At 36.0% G+C, this 18,429-nt stretch overlaps 1 protein-coding gene across 9 annotated transcripts in view; it reads right to left on the bottom strand.

The window, feature by feature from the left end:
- NR2C2 (nuclear receptor subfamily 2 group C member 2) overlaps nucleotides 1-18,429 on the bottom strand; it is a 36,142-nt gene that overhangs the window by 12,118 nt on the left and 5,595 nt on the right. For 7 of the 9 annotated variants that reach the window (XM_085072187.1, XM_085072181.1, XM_085072180.1 and 4 more), the window contains 11 exons: nucleotides 13,945-14,055; nucleotides 12,886-13,086; nucleotides 11,578-11,680; nucleotides 10,372-10,551; nucleotides 9,205-9,352; nucleotides 7,440-7,533; nucleotides 6,890-7,023; nucleotides 4,248-4,425; nucleotides 3,856-3,977; nucleotides 3,206-3,345; nucleotides 240-377 (listed from right to left, as the gene is read on the bottom strand). In XM_085072187.1, coding sequence (XP_084928313.1) covers nucleotides 240-377; nucleotides 3,206-3,345; nucleotides 3,856-3,977; nucleotides 4,248-4,425; nucleotides 6,890-7,023; nucleotides 7,440-7,533; nucleotides 9,205-9,352; nucleotides 10,372-10,551; nucleotides 11,578-11,680; nucleotides 12,886-13,086; nucleotides 13,945-14,016 — 1,510 coding nt within the window. In that variant the 5' untranslated portion in view covers nucleotides 14,017-14,055. The other 2 variants (XM_085072183.1, XM_085072185.1) reach the window with 2 other exon arrangements.

Raw genomic sequence — 18,429 nt, 5'->3', positions numbered from 1 at the left:
TCTAATCTTCTAAGGTGGATGTACAGGAAATACCTGATATATTTGAACTGAAATAATATGGATATGTTGCTCTGAAGTTATTTTAAAACACATATTGTTTGTGATAATCATTATGAAACAATCATTTTATCTGAAACTTAACAGATAAGTCTTAAGACATTAGTCTTACTTAAAAAATGCTAAAAAAATTACATATTCATGCTTATTATTTAAAAATATATAGTTACTAAATTCCTTACCAGGGCTAAAAAGCACTATAGCTTTAAGGTATGCATATTCATATCCATCAATATCAAGCTTGGCCATGCTGTTACAAAACTCCTGAAGTTTCCAGATGTGTTCCATGACTTGCTTTATTCTGTCTCCAGAAAGTTTATCTACAAAAAGATATTGCTTACTATTTCATCTCTGCTCAAGCATTTCTAACATATTAACAAATAAAGTTTTATAAACAAAGTCAAGCAATATTTTCAAGTCTTTTACTGTCTTAAAGCCACTTAACATATAAGGATACCCTGAATTATTATCTAAGTGAAGATTTATAAAGCTGACTCAGACACAGGGCTAGCAAACAGAATATTAACTCTTCTGTGTAATTTTGCCAGGACAGCACAATCTGCTACACCAATCTTTTCCCAGTGATGTGCTGTTCTGAGCAGAGACTCTCAAATTATGGTGAATTATTCTACAAATGGCTAGAGTGATCCTGGGAATGAACAGAAGCACAAAGCAAATGCTAACATGCAACCCTAATTTTAATTCAAATGGTATGGAATTAGTTTTTCCAAAAGTGAATGCAAGAACAGTAATGACAGTGCTACCTTCTCCTCTTACCGTACTTTTAGGAGTGAACTTTTCTTAGCTATGGCAAATAGTATTTTTCCTGTCTAATGGGGTTAATTCACCGAAATACATGTATACAGATTCTTCTATCACTTGAAAGACCACATTCCTTATATTTGGTTCATATTCTGTCTTAAAATTCTGATTTTTAAAATATACTTTATTTATGGATATGTTACAAGTGAGTGGTACTAGATGCTAAGCTAGGAAGGGAGAGATTTCTATTTTGGTAAATAGAAATCCTTGTATTGGACTGCATATCTACAAACCAGGCAATGAATAAAAACATTAAGAGAATACATTAAGAGAAAACTTTGAATATATAATTAATATTATCAAACTTCAGAAGTAAGTCAGTTCACAAGGGATAAAACCTTTCCTTGAAAAACACATTTGAATAATTTCATTCTAGTCATAATTTCCAGTGTTAGTACTTAATATAATTTTAACTTAAATATTTTTTGTCTGTACAACTAATAGTGTATAGGCTTGCTTAGAGTCCATGTGCCTAAAATGGAATCTTTAACATAGTTTATTACTATTTTACCTATTTTCTGAAACCACAATAAAAAGATTGAATGAATGGAAGAACCATTTTTTTGCACAGTCTTGAAATAAGAAGGAAAGCATAATCTACATTTCTTACATCATTAATTGTGATACAATTTTTTAGTTACTCAAAGTGGATGAAGACAGATATGATGTAATGTTTTTATTCCTATATTAAGCAGGGAAAACGTGTTCCAGATGAACTCAGGAAAAGCGAACTTGAATTCCAGAGTTTATAAGTAGCCTCATTACTAATATATTCCTAGACCTGAAATTTCTTCACTTTGTTTTGAATTTTAAAGATATAACACACAATATAACATCATAACTTTGCAGAATAGATAAATAACAGTAATGATCCTCTTTTCTTGGCTAATGCAGAATTACTGGAAGTACAGGTTATAGAAAATAATTATTGTTTTCAATTTTGATGCATGACAACTGAAGTGGAAGCAGCTAAAGGCTGTATTAGCCCTACCACTTACTCCTCTCCAAACTCACTGCCTGGAACAGAGGTGGAATAGACAGATCTGTGTATCCTGGCACAAATATAAAGTAAAAGCCTAACTCTGTGTAGAACATCCAATGTGCAGGTTTCCCTACTGATCTTTTCAACTTTTGCGTCTTTGTGCAGGAAAGGCGCATCACTTTGTTGTATTTTGAGGCTGTCCAGGCTCTCTTAAATGACAAAACAACAAACCAAAGGAAACAAAATCAACAAACAAAACCCCAAAACCAAAACAAGAAAAAGACCTATATTCATGATGAAAGCAATTAAAGCATACTGTCCATTTAGGAACCAAATTTCAGTCTAATTTACTTTACCATGATGAAGCTAATAAAGAAGTTTAAAACTTGATTGTAGAACTATAAAACATACAAAGCAGATAACTGGAAAAAATATTTCATATTCTTCAGCTCTAGAAAAATATATTTGTTTTACTCCCCACAGTAAAAGCCTATTTTCTAATTTTTGCTGTGTGCACAATAATGACACCATAAAAAATTATTAAAAAATTGGTACCAAATAGTATTCTATAACTGCTTTTAATGTGCATTTAAATTTAAGGTAGTTTTCATGTAATATTCTGTCTTAGCAGTGTTTATAGCTGCTAGTATTGTTTCTTTGCTCCTTTTAAAAATTACTATTATTTTCACACCAATCAATCATATTGGTTGGAAGTGTCCTTAAACAATGAAAAAGAAACAAACCAGATTATCATCCATTCTAGATAAAATCATCATTATCAACAGAGCAACACTGACTTAAAAATAAAATTACATACATCTTGTTAAGAATCTCAAGAGAAAATGTTGCTTAATGCTTCAAGGGGCACTTCAGAATACGTTCATCATGATTGCATTACAGCAGTATCAAAAATCATTGTAGTTGCAAGAACATACTTGTGATAATGCTGTGTTTTTACACCACAAAGAGGAGAATGAAAGTTCTGGAAGGAAAAGTTCTGGAGTGGTTTGGAGGAGGACATCATTATTCTAAGAGGAAAAAACATACATCTGGCTGGGAAGAAAACTCTCTGAGCCCATCTGAAGAGTACTTTAGGATGTACTGTCTTTCTTTATAATGTCAGGCAGGCACAGAAGATCCCATTTCCTCTACGGACACTTCTATCCCACAGACACATCTGCGAGGTGAGTGCAGCAAAATTGTAGATCACCAGGGGATAATTATGAAAGAGAAAGCTTCACCTTCCCCTGGACCCTGGTGAACAATTCTGCCACTGATGGGGAAACACCTTGTGAGAAATGTTATACAAACATCCCTGTATTGTTATCAGGACTAGCAACATACCTTCTTGTATGCTGTTCTGGAGATGGTTCACAATAGCTCCCAGGATAGTAGACAGACTCATCACCTGTGCACATTGTGCCAGGCCTAAGGTAAACAGCTCGTTCCAGCAGGCACGCACAAGGCTTGTATTACAGTCTTGCCTACAAACAGCAGAAAATCAACAACTCTAGGTTGTTTGCATATCAGGTTGGTATTACTCTACATATAATTATGTTATTTATAACAATTAATAATAAGGATTAATGTATTGTAAAACATTTTAGTAAAATGGCATATATTAGCATATTACAAGAAGCAAAATGAAATTATAGACAGACTACAGAAAACCATTTCAGGTTATCTGTGAAATGGTGCTCATCAGTTCTTTAGTAAGATACAAGACCTATTTTCTACAATTTAATGCTTGCTTTTGATTTGGCTTTAGTTTCTGTAACCACAGTAACATCAGATATTGTAGTTATCCTCCCCTCTGCCATCTTCTGTTTTGTTCTTCAAAACAGGGAATATTGCATAGTCTTCACATGTTTCAAAGAATTCATTAAAAATTAAACAATATCATAACTAAAAAGCTCAAAATAGCTGGGACGTGTTCAGATCAGTGCTTAAATTCATTTGAAAGCAAACCATTCAAACAGAGTATGTCCATTTACCCAAGAGCTTGAAATGCAGGTATGGACCTAGCCCAGTGCATGGAGAGGAAAAGGAGTCGTGATGCTGACTCACAGATGTAGTGTACGTTAAGGTACTCTGGCATCGGACTGGGCATTGTCAGCTGCAAAAAATAAAAGTACAGTACAACACATATAGTTCAGACATGAACCAGTTTTTAACATCAATGAAATAACCAGCAAAAACATTCAAACTACCCTCATAGTCTGTCACAATCAACAGTGTGACAAGAAGTCGTAGAAGGAAAACTGTGTAACTCATTACTACTGGCAAGGAATGCAGATTGGGACTACGAGAGAAGAAATTATATAGGAAAGAGCTCATACATTTTAAGCATTAGTTTGCTTAATATGACATTTAAAGAAGCACATACCTTAAATGTGACATGTGTATCTGTAAGAAGGGGTCCTTCCACTTCAATAATTGGCGTTGACTGATCTCTACTGATTACATGAATATTCCCTCCTCCTGTAGGATCCATCCCATCTGCCAAGTTATGAGCTGTTGTACCATCTGTGGTATTAAGTGCTTTGGCTAAAGTATCAAATGCCCTAAAAAATATTAAATCCATAAACAATGAAAGAGTGCTTCCTTATACCCTAAAAAATTCAGAGTAGTGCTCAAATTAGATGCTATGAAACACTTCCACTTAGGGACAACATACACAAGAACTCCTTAGGCTGACACAAAGTCTGACTTTTCATTACAATTTGGTCCCCCTGTACTCTTTAATTAATAAAAGGAATATATATGCCCACATATTGCTGGCAGCTCTCCCCTGTGAGGGTAGGATTTACTACTGTAAATCCTGCTCTGATAGTTTTATCTTAGTATTTGTACTGGTAAAGGGGTCTTGTGCTATGCTGGTTTTAGTTGGGATAGAGTTACTTTTCTTCACTGTTGCTAGTATGGGGCTGTGTTTTGGATCTGTACTGAAAACAATGTTGGTAACACGGAGATGTTTTTGTTATGCAGAGCAGTGCCTGCACAATGCACCTTTCTCCCTGTCCTCCCTGCAGTGAGAAGGCTGAGGGTGCACAATGAGTTGGGAGGTGACACATCCAGAACAGCTGACCCCAACTAATCCAAGGGATAGTCCATGCTCTGTGAAGTCACACTCAGTACATAAAGAAATGGGAAGAAAGAGGAAGTGGGGGGATGTATGGTGTGATGGCATTCAACTTCCAAAGTAACTTACAAGTGCAGGAGCCCTGCTGCCCTGGAGGTGGTTGAATACCTATCTGCCCATGGGAAGTAGTGAATGAATTCCTTTTCTTTGCTTGTGTGCATGGTTTTTGCTTCACCTATTAAACTGGCTTTATCTCAATGAGTTTTCTTACTTCTACCCTTCTGATTCTATCCCCTTTCCCACTGGTGGGGGAGTGAGTTAGCAGCTAGGTGAGGCATAGTTGTCGGCTGAACTTAAACCACAACAGTTCTCTTGCACTTACCATTCACTATTCCCTGCTTCTCACATATTAGGCGAGGATTACAGACCAAATGTACTCTGAAGAACAAAGCCCCTGTCCTTGTCCCCATCCTTGATCTCCAATTTTTTAGAACAGTGCAGAACAGTGTGGTTTTCTTCTAGACAACATGCTCAAATTTCCTTTCCCTTAAGATGAAATATGGCCAGGCACTCCTGATCTCACAGGACAGAGCCTTAGAAGCCTTATGACAGTACCACATGAGACACTGGTCCCTGGTCTCCTTTATACTTAAGGTGTTGCTGGATCATTAACCAAATAAATCACTGTAAATTCTGTTAGGATAACAGAGCTTAGATGTAAAGAAGAATTTTGTGTTCCAATTTCATACCAGTGGACAGTATCATGGTTTAGTGCTGCTTTGCCACATTTTTGTCAAGATTTTTTTGGGGGGAGGGTCTTTTGCAATTTTTTTTCTGCTTTAAAGAAAGAGTATGAAGTTGACATAAGTTGACATTGCAGCGTCAAGTATTTTTAAATATTAATTCCCTCACTTGAAGAGTTTACATGAAAGACTTAAGAGCCTTAATTAATGTCCTTTTTTCAGCCAAGACAAGGTTATCTTTTGTAGTAGCTGTTTATTGTTGGGGGCTTTTCTGTGTAAATAATTTCTTTGTCTATACCTTTTGTTATTAATATTGTTGTTATTTACAGTTTCATTTTGCTGTTACCGTGTGCTTGCTAGTTTCACTGCTGTTTCCAGTAAATTGTTCTTATTTCAACCCGTGATCTTTGCCTTTCGTGCCTCCAGCTGGAGACGGAGTGGGGAGCAAATGGCAGCATAGTTTAATTGGAACATTAAATCGGAGGATACCATTCCTAAACCATGACAGTTAAGCTCCTCCTAAAAATCTTCTTTTTGAGAAACAGTGGACAGTTTTGAGTCCAAGTATTTTATCTTATTAACCTATATTGCTAAATTCAACCTACCTGCCTCCCCCCACCAAAAAACACAAGCAAAAGCATATAACAAAAAACTCCCCAGCATTGCAAATCTCAAGATCTGCTGGAAATTTTAATATTCTATGTTCCTTTTCCACATATATTTCATTAATGAAGAAAAGAAAGGCTTCAAACTCTCTCTAAAACTACATTACCTGGAGATTTTATGGCTGTACAATTTAAAAAATAAATCTGCAGTAATAGAGACCCCTAAAGAGCAGGGTTAAGGAGCATTGCACAGGAGAAGCTTATATAAAACACACCTATGAAATAAAATAGCACTGAAATGTTGCTATACTCAGAGTCTTTCAAGGTCACAAGGTAGTAATTTATTATTTTTCTGAGAATCAAATCTGGTCTGGCTTCAGAACACTACATTTGTAACACAGGACACAGGTCTTCACAAGCGGGTAAGAACCAAATCTGAATCCTGAAGAACTGGTCTTGTATTTCAAAGCAGGGGCAATCTGGCAATCTGCACTGTGCCTGTACTGTGTTACAATGCCAATTTCCTTCAATGAATAAGTGTAAGGATACACCACATAAAACACAAATTGCTAAATAAGTTGTAAATATAAATGCATACCGTGTAATCTCGCTTGCAGATTGCTCTTCTTGTTGAACTTCTGAAGTATCTCCATTATTTAGTGACTCACTGAGATTAGCAAGAGATGTTACAACATTGGCTAGTGTTCCTAAGGCACCCTGGCTTGTTTCAGCCTAAAAAGGGAAAACTGTATTAGTAAACAAAAATTATAATTGATATATCATATATAATTTCTCCCCATTTTTAATATTTTTGTTCTTTTTCCCTTATGCACCTTTTCCTTCCTCCTGAATGCCTACAGGAAGAACAACAGTCTCAATTATCTTTAAATCCTATTCTAATTATCAATCCTAGTCCCAAATGAGACATCATACAGGGAACTACCTGTGGCTGATCTCTTGCAGAAATATGCTTGCCAAAAGAAACAATGATCCTGTTGATTGATCTATTACCTCCATTCGTACAGCTCTTCACACTTATCACAACCTTATCTTCTCAAGAGCAACAACTATTTGAGTCTAAGTACAATACATAAAGTGATCTGAACAAATTAATATATATGCTCAGGACTGAAGTGAGACAGTAATACCTTGGAGTCAGCAGCTAGGAGGACTGTCCCATCATCCCTGATCAAAGGCTGCTGAATATTCACAAGCATTCCTGGATCAAGAAGACCAGCTGACCTGTTCAAAAGCATGACATGTGATGGTCAGTAGTATTTTACATTAATCAGAAAAATGTGTAACAACCTATGACAGCATAAAAGGGATTACCAGTTTTTAATTTAACAGTTTAAGTGAAGCTAACAGTTTATTCATCAGAACATAAGTCTTTCTGAAACAGTTTCCAAAAGGTAGCCTGAAAGATAGAAAGACTGGAATATCTTTTAATTTTTTGTGCAAAATAATGACAACTTCCCAAACACATATCCTCTCATTTACTTTTTGTTCTGGTTTAGTCTGCTTTAAGGAAAGTTATTGTCTTCTCACGCTCTCAAAAGCTACCTAGTAGCTCTAGTTTTACATTAGGCTTTGGAGGAAGGCATAACTGTGTATTCCAAACTAGAAAATGCACAGCACTGAAAGTCATAAAAGTATTTTTTACATTCCAAAATATAGTCAGAAACAGTCATGTAATCAAGGCCTGCATAAAATCTCTGCTGCCTTTACTTCTGCTGCTTTTTGACCAAACATCCTTGCCCTTTGCTGTATCTAATTTAGGGAGACAGTGGAAAGTCTTTGCAGTCAGCAAGAAGTTTATTTGCTGCTTATGTGATGCTCCAAGTCTCCATTACACAATACCAATGCATGCAAGACAGGTTCAGGCTGCAGGATGTTATGGAATAAGGGGGCACTAATTGTAAACAAGCACAGGCAGCAAATTATCATGCATTATGCAAATCTGAATTCAACACAAATAACAAAAGTTGTACTTAATGACTTTATTGTTTAAAGGTCTGTAATGGATCTGTAGCTCAAGGAAATTTCTAAGAAGCAAACATGTCTGTGAGGACTTTTGAACAATGTGACTTTCAAATGAGAACACTGAAAAACAATCCTCCAAGAAATCTGCAGCCCAAACTTCCTAACTGCAGTGTCATTTGTTCAACAAAGAATATATATATATAAAAAACTAAATGCGCACACACACACACACATACACATACATATCTGAAAACTGAATAAGATCCAATTTTTTAGGTGGTTCTCAATCATTCATAAACTACAGTTTTAAAAATGTCCTATTTAATTGAGACTTTTTTAATTGCATTCAGAAAAAAACAAATCTTGTCTCTGTTTATAATGATGTGCATTTCCATACCCACTGCCTGCGGAGACATCTGAGAATGCAGGAACCATCTTGGGAGTATCTTCCATATACTAAAAGGAAGCTGCTGTTTTGCTGTTGTTGAAACCAGTCTCTTGGGATCTCAATCAACAGTCACTGAGTGACACTGAGTCACTGTCTTTAAGAGAAGGAAGCCTGAGTCTGCTATTTGTAGATTTGATTTCAGAGAAGTGCTAACCCGAATGCATCACGGCATTAACCTACATGTTTTTTGCTTGAATATCATTTTGCTTGAATATCAAGCTCTATGAAAGAGCTCTGCCTTTGCTCTGACCTGGCTGGACAAGAGCCAGCTCTGAATTGAAAACCACATACCTGTACTCAGACATAAAAACTTCTGTGAGAAGCACAACCTACGTTGGTCTTGGTAATGGGAGGAGATGATGTGGGCATTAGAGTTCTTTTCTGTTCCCTCTGAGAGTAGAGGGGAGAAAGAATATAGGTGTGACTGCAAAGTAACACACACAAATAACCTGAAAGAAGGTGCACAGAACTGAGGTACTCACCGTGCCCCATCTTTATCTGCCACAAATGTTGGAGTTGCTATTAGAGGACTTCGAAGATCTTTTCTTATATAGATTTTTTCAGTAGAAGCTGCACAGTTGGTTGGTTTTTCACGTTGCACATCAAAAGGCTTTCTTTCACTTTGAACGGCTACATAAAGATAGTAACATTCAGATTTGAAAGGAAATAATTAAAACAAAAAATACAAAATTAAAGTAAAATTCTTGCAGTTATGATGCTGTACAAAGTCAGTGCCAAACCAGAAATTTAATACCAAGAGTGAAGAAATGCAGGCTCTGATGTTACTACATCTGCAAGTATGTACATTTTTATATATACTTTTAACTAAGAAAGTCACAGATTGATCTTTTGCTTTAAGTTTTGCTGAACTGTCATCAAATATTGCTCTTTCTTTTGGCATTTTATAAGATGGAAAATTCTACAGATTGTGTTTTCAATTTTTTGGTTTGGTGTTTGTTTTTGTTTTTGTTTGTTTTTTTTCCAGGCACAGCTATATCTAAATGTTAGGCACATTCCTATTCTGGATGACACAAATCAATGCAAACCCAGAAGGAACCCTGCAAAAGTCAAAAGTGGCAAGTTACCTGAAAGATGCAGGTTAACTCCTTGAAAGGGATACTGTAGCATGACATACACTACACTCACATCCATTAATTCCACCCAGTTAGGGAAGAGTGCTGCAAAACTAACCCTTTCATAATCTAAAATATTTCTACTTGAGAATTGGAACAAACTAAGTTCTGACGTGCCAAATAAACGTAGCAAATTTTAAAACAGAAATAGTAAGAAGCAATAACTTTGTAACTTTTAAAAAAGTGAAAAGAGCATCTTTTTAATATTAAAATATTATTATTAAACATGTTACAGAAAGTTATCCTCATAACCAGCAAGAGCCACTTAGTTCCTGATTTTATTTTTGCTAATATTGTCACTATTAGCAAAATTTAGAGGCTTCAAAGTAGGTACATCAAATTTGTTGGCTTGGTGGATACATAATTATTAATCAGAAGCCTAACCCAAAGCCAGTAAAGTCAGTAAACATATATCCTAATCATATCAGGATAAGAAAGGTTTACTTTCTGGAACTGCATATTTGTTATTCAGTAGGCACAGCTGAGTACTTAACACATTGAATAATTAACACTCACATTCCATTTTCATGCCCATCTCTAGACATTTCTTGAGCCTACAAAACTGGCATCGATTCCGATGGTGTTTATTGATGATACAGTCCTGGTTGCTACGACAACTGTAGGTCAAATTCTTCCTTACACTCCTTTTAAAGAAACCCTTGCATCCCTCACAACTGACAGCACCATAGTGACGACCTAGGAAACATATATATTGTTATCAGATAGAAATTACTTACATTTTAGCATAGAAATATTTATTTTAAGCAAGCAAAACACTGTAAGTCACCCTTTAAATTTGTTTTTGTCCAACATTTTGGACCATGAAAGCAGTCCGATTGTCTCACAAGAGATTTCTGGTCTACCTTTTGATGAGAAAAGTGGAGAGAAGAGAGGAAGGCTAAGCCTATTCTGAATGTGCAGTCCATGAAGGTGTAGTTCCCATTCTGCATACGTACAGATACAATTCTATCTGCTGTTACAGACTATAGGATACATTCAAAGAACATACAGGCTAAAAGCCCAAGTGATTTCAGAGTACAAGTACTTTTACAACAAAATTTGAAATGCAATCTTCATTTAAATTTCCTGTCCATATCAATTCTGGTACTGTTTTAACTACATGAACACTTTAAGAAGTAAAAGAAAGCAAGAAAAAGAGACAGAGGGGTGTCTTCTCTCTAGCATGAAAGCACAGTACACTCCCTTGACTAACAAAGAAATTTTATGTTGAGACTCCTTGTTACTGCATGGATCTGAAACACTGAGGATTCATGTGATCTCTACTTGCCTTTTTCTGTGACAGTAGAAGAATAAAATCTAGCAGGAAGTGCTAAGTTTGTTTGAGACCACTAAGAAGCATTTTCTTGAAACAGTTAGACTTTTTCAGGTGACATGTTGATTTCATGATTGCCCATCCCTGTAGGGAACTTGACTACATGCTTCAAGTAGTCTTTTTCCTTTACCAGGAGCTATTTAATCATCACTTTATCTTTCAGCCAATTTATCACATGCTTCAGTTCAAGGAAAAACCCTAATATTCTTCTAAGCAGTTTAGCTGTCTTTTGTGTAGATACACAGTATGTTATATTTTTCCACTTAAAAACTCAATTGCTTTTGCAATCAGCATAGCTAAAATCAGTTAAAGCACATGAAAAATTGTCTCTTCATCCCAGTCATCCTTTCAAGCAAGTTCCTTCAATACCGCTTTGTATGCTTCCTTACCTGATGCTTTATCACCACAGACTACACAATATTCTACTACCTGGGGCCGCTGAACATCAGTTTTTCCCAGAAGACGTTCCACTGAAGCAGAGTCTGTCACTATCTAAAGCAAAATTCCAGAACAAAAAAATGAAATTAGTCAGACATGAAGGTAAGGAGCTTGGCCTACAAAACAAGATAGGTGTATCAGCTGAGAAGAGGGGACTGAATTTATGAATGATGTGGAATAAAATTTAGTTGTTTAAGTTCAATTTACTGAGAGTTGTTACTGTCAGTAGTGAGACTTTTGAAATAATCATATCAAAACAAATTGCAAATAAAACCGCTAGCTTTGTTCAGTACAAATGTTTCCTCACTTGTGCAATCAACAGTGTTTTTCCCTTCTTGCAAATACTCTTGAACAGCTTCTATATTTTAGCCAAAGACAGTTTTCAGGTGCTGCTCCCATCTATCCCTTCTCTAGCTATTAGGGATATATGGTTCAGAGGGGATAGCCTGAAACTGAGATCTGTCATAAAAACCGTTCAGCTTCCAAAGGCCTTGGCTTCCAAAACTTCTGTTCTGAACATTCCATTTAACCAAGAAAAATTTTAAAAACCCAGCCCTCTGTAATGTCAGATATCCTATTTAGCATAGTAAAAATCAATTTTAAAAGACTGTTAATACAATTTTTTAAATACTTATGTAAAAATGATTCTTCTTCCTATAAAATATTCTCTATTGTAACAGTAGCAACAGGGACCAGGCACTTTTTCTTTTTATTTTTTAAATCCTTTTTTTTAAAGACTGCTAGGAAGAAATCTCAAATTTCACTAGAGGTACATTATTGTTTATATCATTGGCTTTGCAAAGCTCCTGTTGGTGTAGATTATGCCCAAGAACACAAAAAAACCAGAGCAGAAGACAGCTTCTGCTCTAAATAGCTGTTATTGCAATGTCTTGATACTGAGTGTAAAGTATGAACTCACATAAATTTGCTCAGGTGAATTATATCTCTGTATATCTGTGAATCTTGAGCAGACTGAGAAATCCTGGCACTTCTCACAAGTCCTATCTTAAGCATTCGCTTATGTCTTTGAACTTCAATGAGAACGCACAACCAGGGATGATGAGTGCAATGGAACGCATGAGGAACGTGAAGACTGAAGGATTTATTCCTGAACAATGAAGCCTAAAAGTAATATGTCTGATCCATGCCAGGAGAAAACTACTGCATTTAGTCTTAAAGCAATTTAGACTTAACTTAAAAACAAACAAAAAAAAAATTAAAACCAAAATTCTGTGGTCTATCTAAATTACTGTATTTACCTGAATTCTGCCTGGCACAATGTTGTCTGTGGTGGTAAAGATAAGCTGTTTAGCATTAGATGACTCAGGTGCTGCCAAGATCACCTTTCCTGCACCAGCTCCATCTGGACTAGCTAAAATGAACTGTTGCTTTGGAGACACAGCTGAATCCACTGCTGTCACTATTTGAATTTTCTGACCTGTTTGCTGATCTGTCACAATCTGTAAAACATTGAAGAAATTCATGACCACAGTAAATTTTATGTTTTAAAACCTTTCATTCCATCTCAGAACTGTATGTGTGAAAAATTACAAAGAAGCTCTCTCTGATTTTTCTTTATAAATAGCACTAAGGAGATGTTCTCCAGTTAACATTTACCTTTGCATTTTTTTACCTATGCATTTCATGTAAGATGTTACTCCCTGAAGTTATCAACAAAAGATGGAATCAGGCAGCCTTATTGTTTCACACCCTGATTCACAAGATTCCCTTATGATGGAAGGTTTCTATTTCTGATACAGTTGTCTGGTAGCACAATCTCTATTTTGCCTGGTAGAGTAACCATATCAATATACACCAGTATTTCATCAAAACTTAGTAAGTCCTATACAATTCACCACTGCATACATTCTGATACATTAGTGACATCTTTTTATTATCTACCAGTAACAAAGACCCACCATGCAGCATTCCCAAAGGCTAACTTTATGCTAAATAGATTAATCCCCTACTGGTTCCTAAGTGGGAAGAGGAAGGCACTTGGAGATGATTTCAGATGTTCTGTTGACAATGTTTGACCTTTTGCTGTGGCCAGAGCTCAGGAGATTTGCTTGTGTACACAAGGCTTAACCTCTGTAAATAGTCCTCACTGGCTACATCATCTCTCATATCCAGCCATCTAGTCAGCACCAAATAAATGCTGAGAGAGAAAGATTTCTAGTTTTCACTAAAAATTATCTGTTCTCACAAAACTTAAGAGGAAGTATTTCATAGACTTTAGTATGCTTTTGTAAAAATCTAAGTGGAAGGAGGAGAAAAAAAGAGAAGATGTAATAGTTGGTTAATTAATGGGTTTTTACCTGAATGCGTTGTGGTGAAGCTACAGAGGAGTCCGTGGAAATTATCTGGATACGCTGGGAAGGGCTGGTCATCACTGGAGATTCAGATAGCGAAGTCTGAACAGTCGGCACCTGTAAATAACATACAGAATTTTAATTCACTGTTAAGATACTGAATACTTTTAGAAGTACCTATATTTATGAAAAATCAGATGGCCCTATAGTACAGAGTCAAAATTTATTGGAAAGGTTACAGTCATTAAACCAAGTTGGATTTGCTTTCAATGCCTTATCAGAATACTTTCTTTTTCTGGAAATGGAGTGAACGTGACGAAACCACCACCACCACCACTCCGCTCAAATAAATCACTGGGTAATTACTGTATGATCCTTTAGCTTACTGAAATGCAGAAATACTTCTTTCAACTTTTGATTATACACTTGTCTCATTTTTTGCTTCCGTAAAAATAGAATTCATCCTACATAAATAATGTAACACATTAAGTATTTCCCCTTTTAATAATTTTGAAGTACTTTAGTGTGACAGAGATGAACTTTGGCACTACTTCTGAATACTAGTGTTTCTTGTTTTATTCCATATCTTTCTAGAGTACCAAACTATAATGCAAATCTAATTCTGAATACCTAGAAAAAGCTTGAAAAACACCCCTCATAAAGCTGTTTTCAGAGCAAAATGTTAAATGTTTAATTAAACATGCAAGATGACATTTAGGTTGGATATTGGGAAGAAATTCTTCCCTGTGAAGGTGGTGAGGCCCCGGCACAGGTTGCCCAGAGAATCTGTGGCTGCCTCATCCCTGGAAGTGTCCCAGGCCAGGTTGGATGGGGCTTGGAGCAAACTGGGATAGTGGGAGGTGTCCCTGTCTGCAGCAGGGAGTTGGACTAGACGATCTTGAAGGTCTCATCCAACCCAAACCATTCTATAATTTTGTTATCTGCAGTAACATGTCCAAAACCAGGATGCTCACAAGCTGTTTTTATCAAATCCTCTTTTAAACAATCTTGGAATTAACTACCAAAACTTATATAGCTGAACAATAGGGTAATGTCAATTTAAGCTTGCTTTGAAAAATCTTTGTTTAATATACAGAAAGTTCACTTATAACATAAAGAAAGAAAAAACAGTTTGGATAGCAAGAAACATGGACTGCAGTCTCTTTGGGGAAGCAGAGGTATTAAAATACACAAGACTTAGTGAAGCCATACTATTCTACTCCCCTATTTCCTGTACCATAAATAGTCCCACGTACTATAAAAGTATAGTCTAAATTGAACATACAATCTCTAATTATCTTTAATATACAGGTCACAGAAGTTGCATGTTAAATGAGGAAAATGCAGAGAAGAGATACAGAAATAGTGGAGTTTACTAATCATTAGATGATTCAAAGCTTTCAGCTGCAGAAAACAAGATACATAGGTGAGAAAAAAGACTCACAAAAATCCACTCTTAGAGGACACAAGTAACCGATGATCTTCTTGCCTTCCATGCCAAATTATTAACTAAGCTATGCACCTTTTAAAAGGTCTAAATTAGAGCAAGAAAGTCTTTTAAAACTATCTTACAGTTGTTCAGTTGTAGAATCCTTAGCCTTTCATTGATGCATCTTCAAACCTTACACGACAATGTACTGCAGGCAGCTTGGAAATAAAGAGTGGTCTATTTCTCCATGTTGTTTAAGGACTTGATAAACGGGGAGAGAAAGGGGGGGAGAGAGACGGTACCTGCATGGAAATTCTTTAAACATTTTGGAACTAGACAACCATGTCTTTTTCTGGGTTTGCAAAGGGGCCCTAGCGTACAAAAGTGGTTGCTGATACTACATCAAAATGAAAATTACTGCTTTATGCTTTAAAACACTTCCTCAGTTTTTATAGAATGAACCATGTCCTCATATAGAGGTTATTTATACTGATTAATTCCAGTCTCCTTTAATATGAGTAATTTCTTATCCTCAACACAGGAGTAGTTGGTTAAGTCTAACAGCAAGTTCTCTGTAAAGTTGGGTAAGTCTGAGACAAGATGCCATTTTATGCTGTCATTTTATGCTGTCAAGATGTCATTTTTATTATCAAATATTCAAGAACACGTATTTCTTAAACTGAAAACAGACATTATTTTAGTCTTTGCTGAGGAGATACGGTGCAGCAATGGACAATTTGTATAATACAAATAAATGCTTCAGTATGCATGTGCAATTTGTTTCTAAACTCTTATTAAGATGCATAAATACTCTGGACGGTGTAGGACTGTGAAATGCAGAATTTTGCCTTCTTTTCAGGCTCACCTACTTAATACTCAGTGGAGAAAGGACAGCTTTTAATTTCTGACTGCTACTAAAATCTCAAGTTTATTTTCCAGACTGAATACACATGCCATTGGTTGATAACAGAACAACAACCATGCTAAAATAACGGAATGCATTATTTTTAAATGCACGATTTACAAGAGTGAGGGGGGGAAAAACCCTGTCATTTTGTTTGACAGATAAATTTCTACCTTGAGCATTTTCACACAACTACAAAAGATCAAAATGGATAAATATGTGATATACTCTTTTATAGTCCTACCTAGTCAATCGCATCAAATTTGACTTAAGTGAAAATATATCAAAAAAAAAGAAAAGAGAAAAAGATCAACAGTAGCCCAAGAATATGCTCTAAACCAAAGTTCCATCAGAGATTTACAAGCTTACCTTCAGACAGCTTATATAAACACTAAAAAAAGAGAAAGGAAAAAATGAAGCTATTGTTAACTAGACACCCAAATAAATTGAATAAAACTATTCTGAAAGGAAATGGCTTGTGAGTACTCGTATCAGGAAGACAATATAGTTTAGCACTATATTAGGTTCACTTACATGAATAAACACAAAAATTGACTATTCTGTTTTTCATAAGAAATACAATATCATGTTAGAGCAACTACTTTGGAAGCTGTTTAGGCAAAAACTGTGTCCTCCAAGGTCAATGATCGTAAGTATCTGTAATTCTGAAACATATTTTCAAACACTCTTTCATTTCTTTGACTCAGATGAGACTTCATGTTCAAGAGATGAAGAAAGAAACCAAGTAGGCCGAATGTCCCAGAAAACTTAAGCGTGCTACGTTTTACTGAAATTTATTCAACCATCATTTAAAAGTAACCACTAAACACTGGCATACCTGCATGCAAAAGAAAATCTCAGACCAGGTCTTACGTAACACCCCACACTCTTGTTACACCAGCAGCTATGCCACATCTGGTAACAATCTTCAGTGCAGAGGCTGCCAAACTGCCTAAACCAAATAGGATCTCCTTACTCCCATACGCACTTTCTGTGAGATACTTCTCAGGCTCATGGTATGTCTAGGTCTTTTACCGTTAACAATAACTTGAGAAAAGCTGTATTTGAGCCAAAAATTGTTTAAGAAGACTTTGCATCAGAACTCCACCTTGAAAAATCATCAGAAATGAGCAAGTGGCCAATGATAGCAATAAAATTTTAAAGGATCTTATGTCACACTTCATCAATTTTTAAAACAAAGTAAAAACTTATTCTATCACACCAACAGTGTTTCCACTCTCCTTTTCCAACACACTGTCTTCATCTGGACCAAAATCTGAATTGCTGAACTATTTATGATGTAACATGTCAGAGATGTCGGAAGAAGGTCAAGAAAATGTTTAAGGTGACAATGATATCCAGTATTTTTTGAGTTTGATGGCAAAACATGCTTTTGATAGTTTCCTATGAGGACAGTGAGAGAAGTGAAAATTCTCCAGAAATGCAGCTGTCATAAGCAAGATCTGGGAAGCACAGGGCTCAACAGTCACCTCGTGACTCTCCCTATAGTCTCTGACAGGAAAAAGGACGCACCGGAAATTGTTTGCGGCTGACAGAGAGATGGCAAACGACAGTTTTAGCAACTGCTAAAAATTATTCCTGATTACATCAGAGCTGCTGTTGGAAAGATGAAATAGCCCTTATTGCCATGCCCCCGCCCTTGCCCCGAGACAGCTCTGTTTCAAAATTTTTAAATTTTGCATTAAAATCAAAGGTACTACACAGGAATGCATCTCCACTTCAAAACCAAACACATTTTTCTTAAAACAGTATTCAAGTCAAATCTGAGCTGGTGCTGGGACTGAACCTAGGCCACTTGTGTATTGCACAGTGACAGTACTAAATAAATACTTGAGAAAAACAGCATTACTTATTTTTGCATTATGGCTTAAGCATATTTTCTGCTTTTCAAAAGCTGCTCAGGATGAGGAGAAATTGATGAAATTCCCTCCAGATCCCCTAGGTGCTCTCTGTTCTCCAGTTTCATGAACTGCAAGTAATTGCAACTGCAGACAGTAAAAATGGAATTCTCATCCAATCTATTCAGAAATGCACAATCGGAAAAAAATTAAGCAAGCAACATTATATAAAGCAGAAGCAAGCAAGGACAGTCAAACCATTTGAAACAATCACAAGAACAATTTTTTTAAATCCTAAA

The sequence above is a fragment of the Lichenostomus cassidix genome, chromosome 12, assembly GCF_008360975.1.
Source record: "Lichenostomus cassidix isolate B80296 chromosome 12, HeHo_3.0, whole genome shotgun sequence".
NCBI lineage: Eukaryota > Metazoa > Chordata > Aves > Passeriformes > Meliphagidae > Lichenostomus > Lichenostomus cassidix.
The sequence above is the reverse complement of the archived record's forward strand: the minus strand, read 5'-3'. Positions and strand labels throughout refer to the sequence as shown.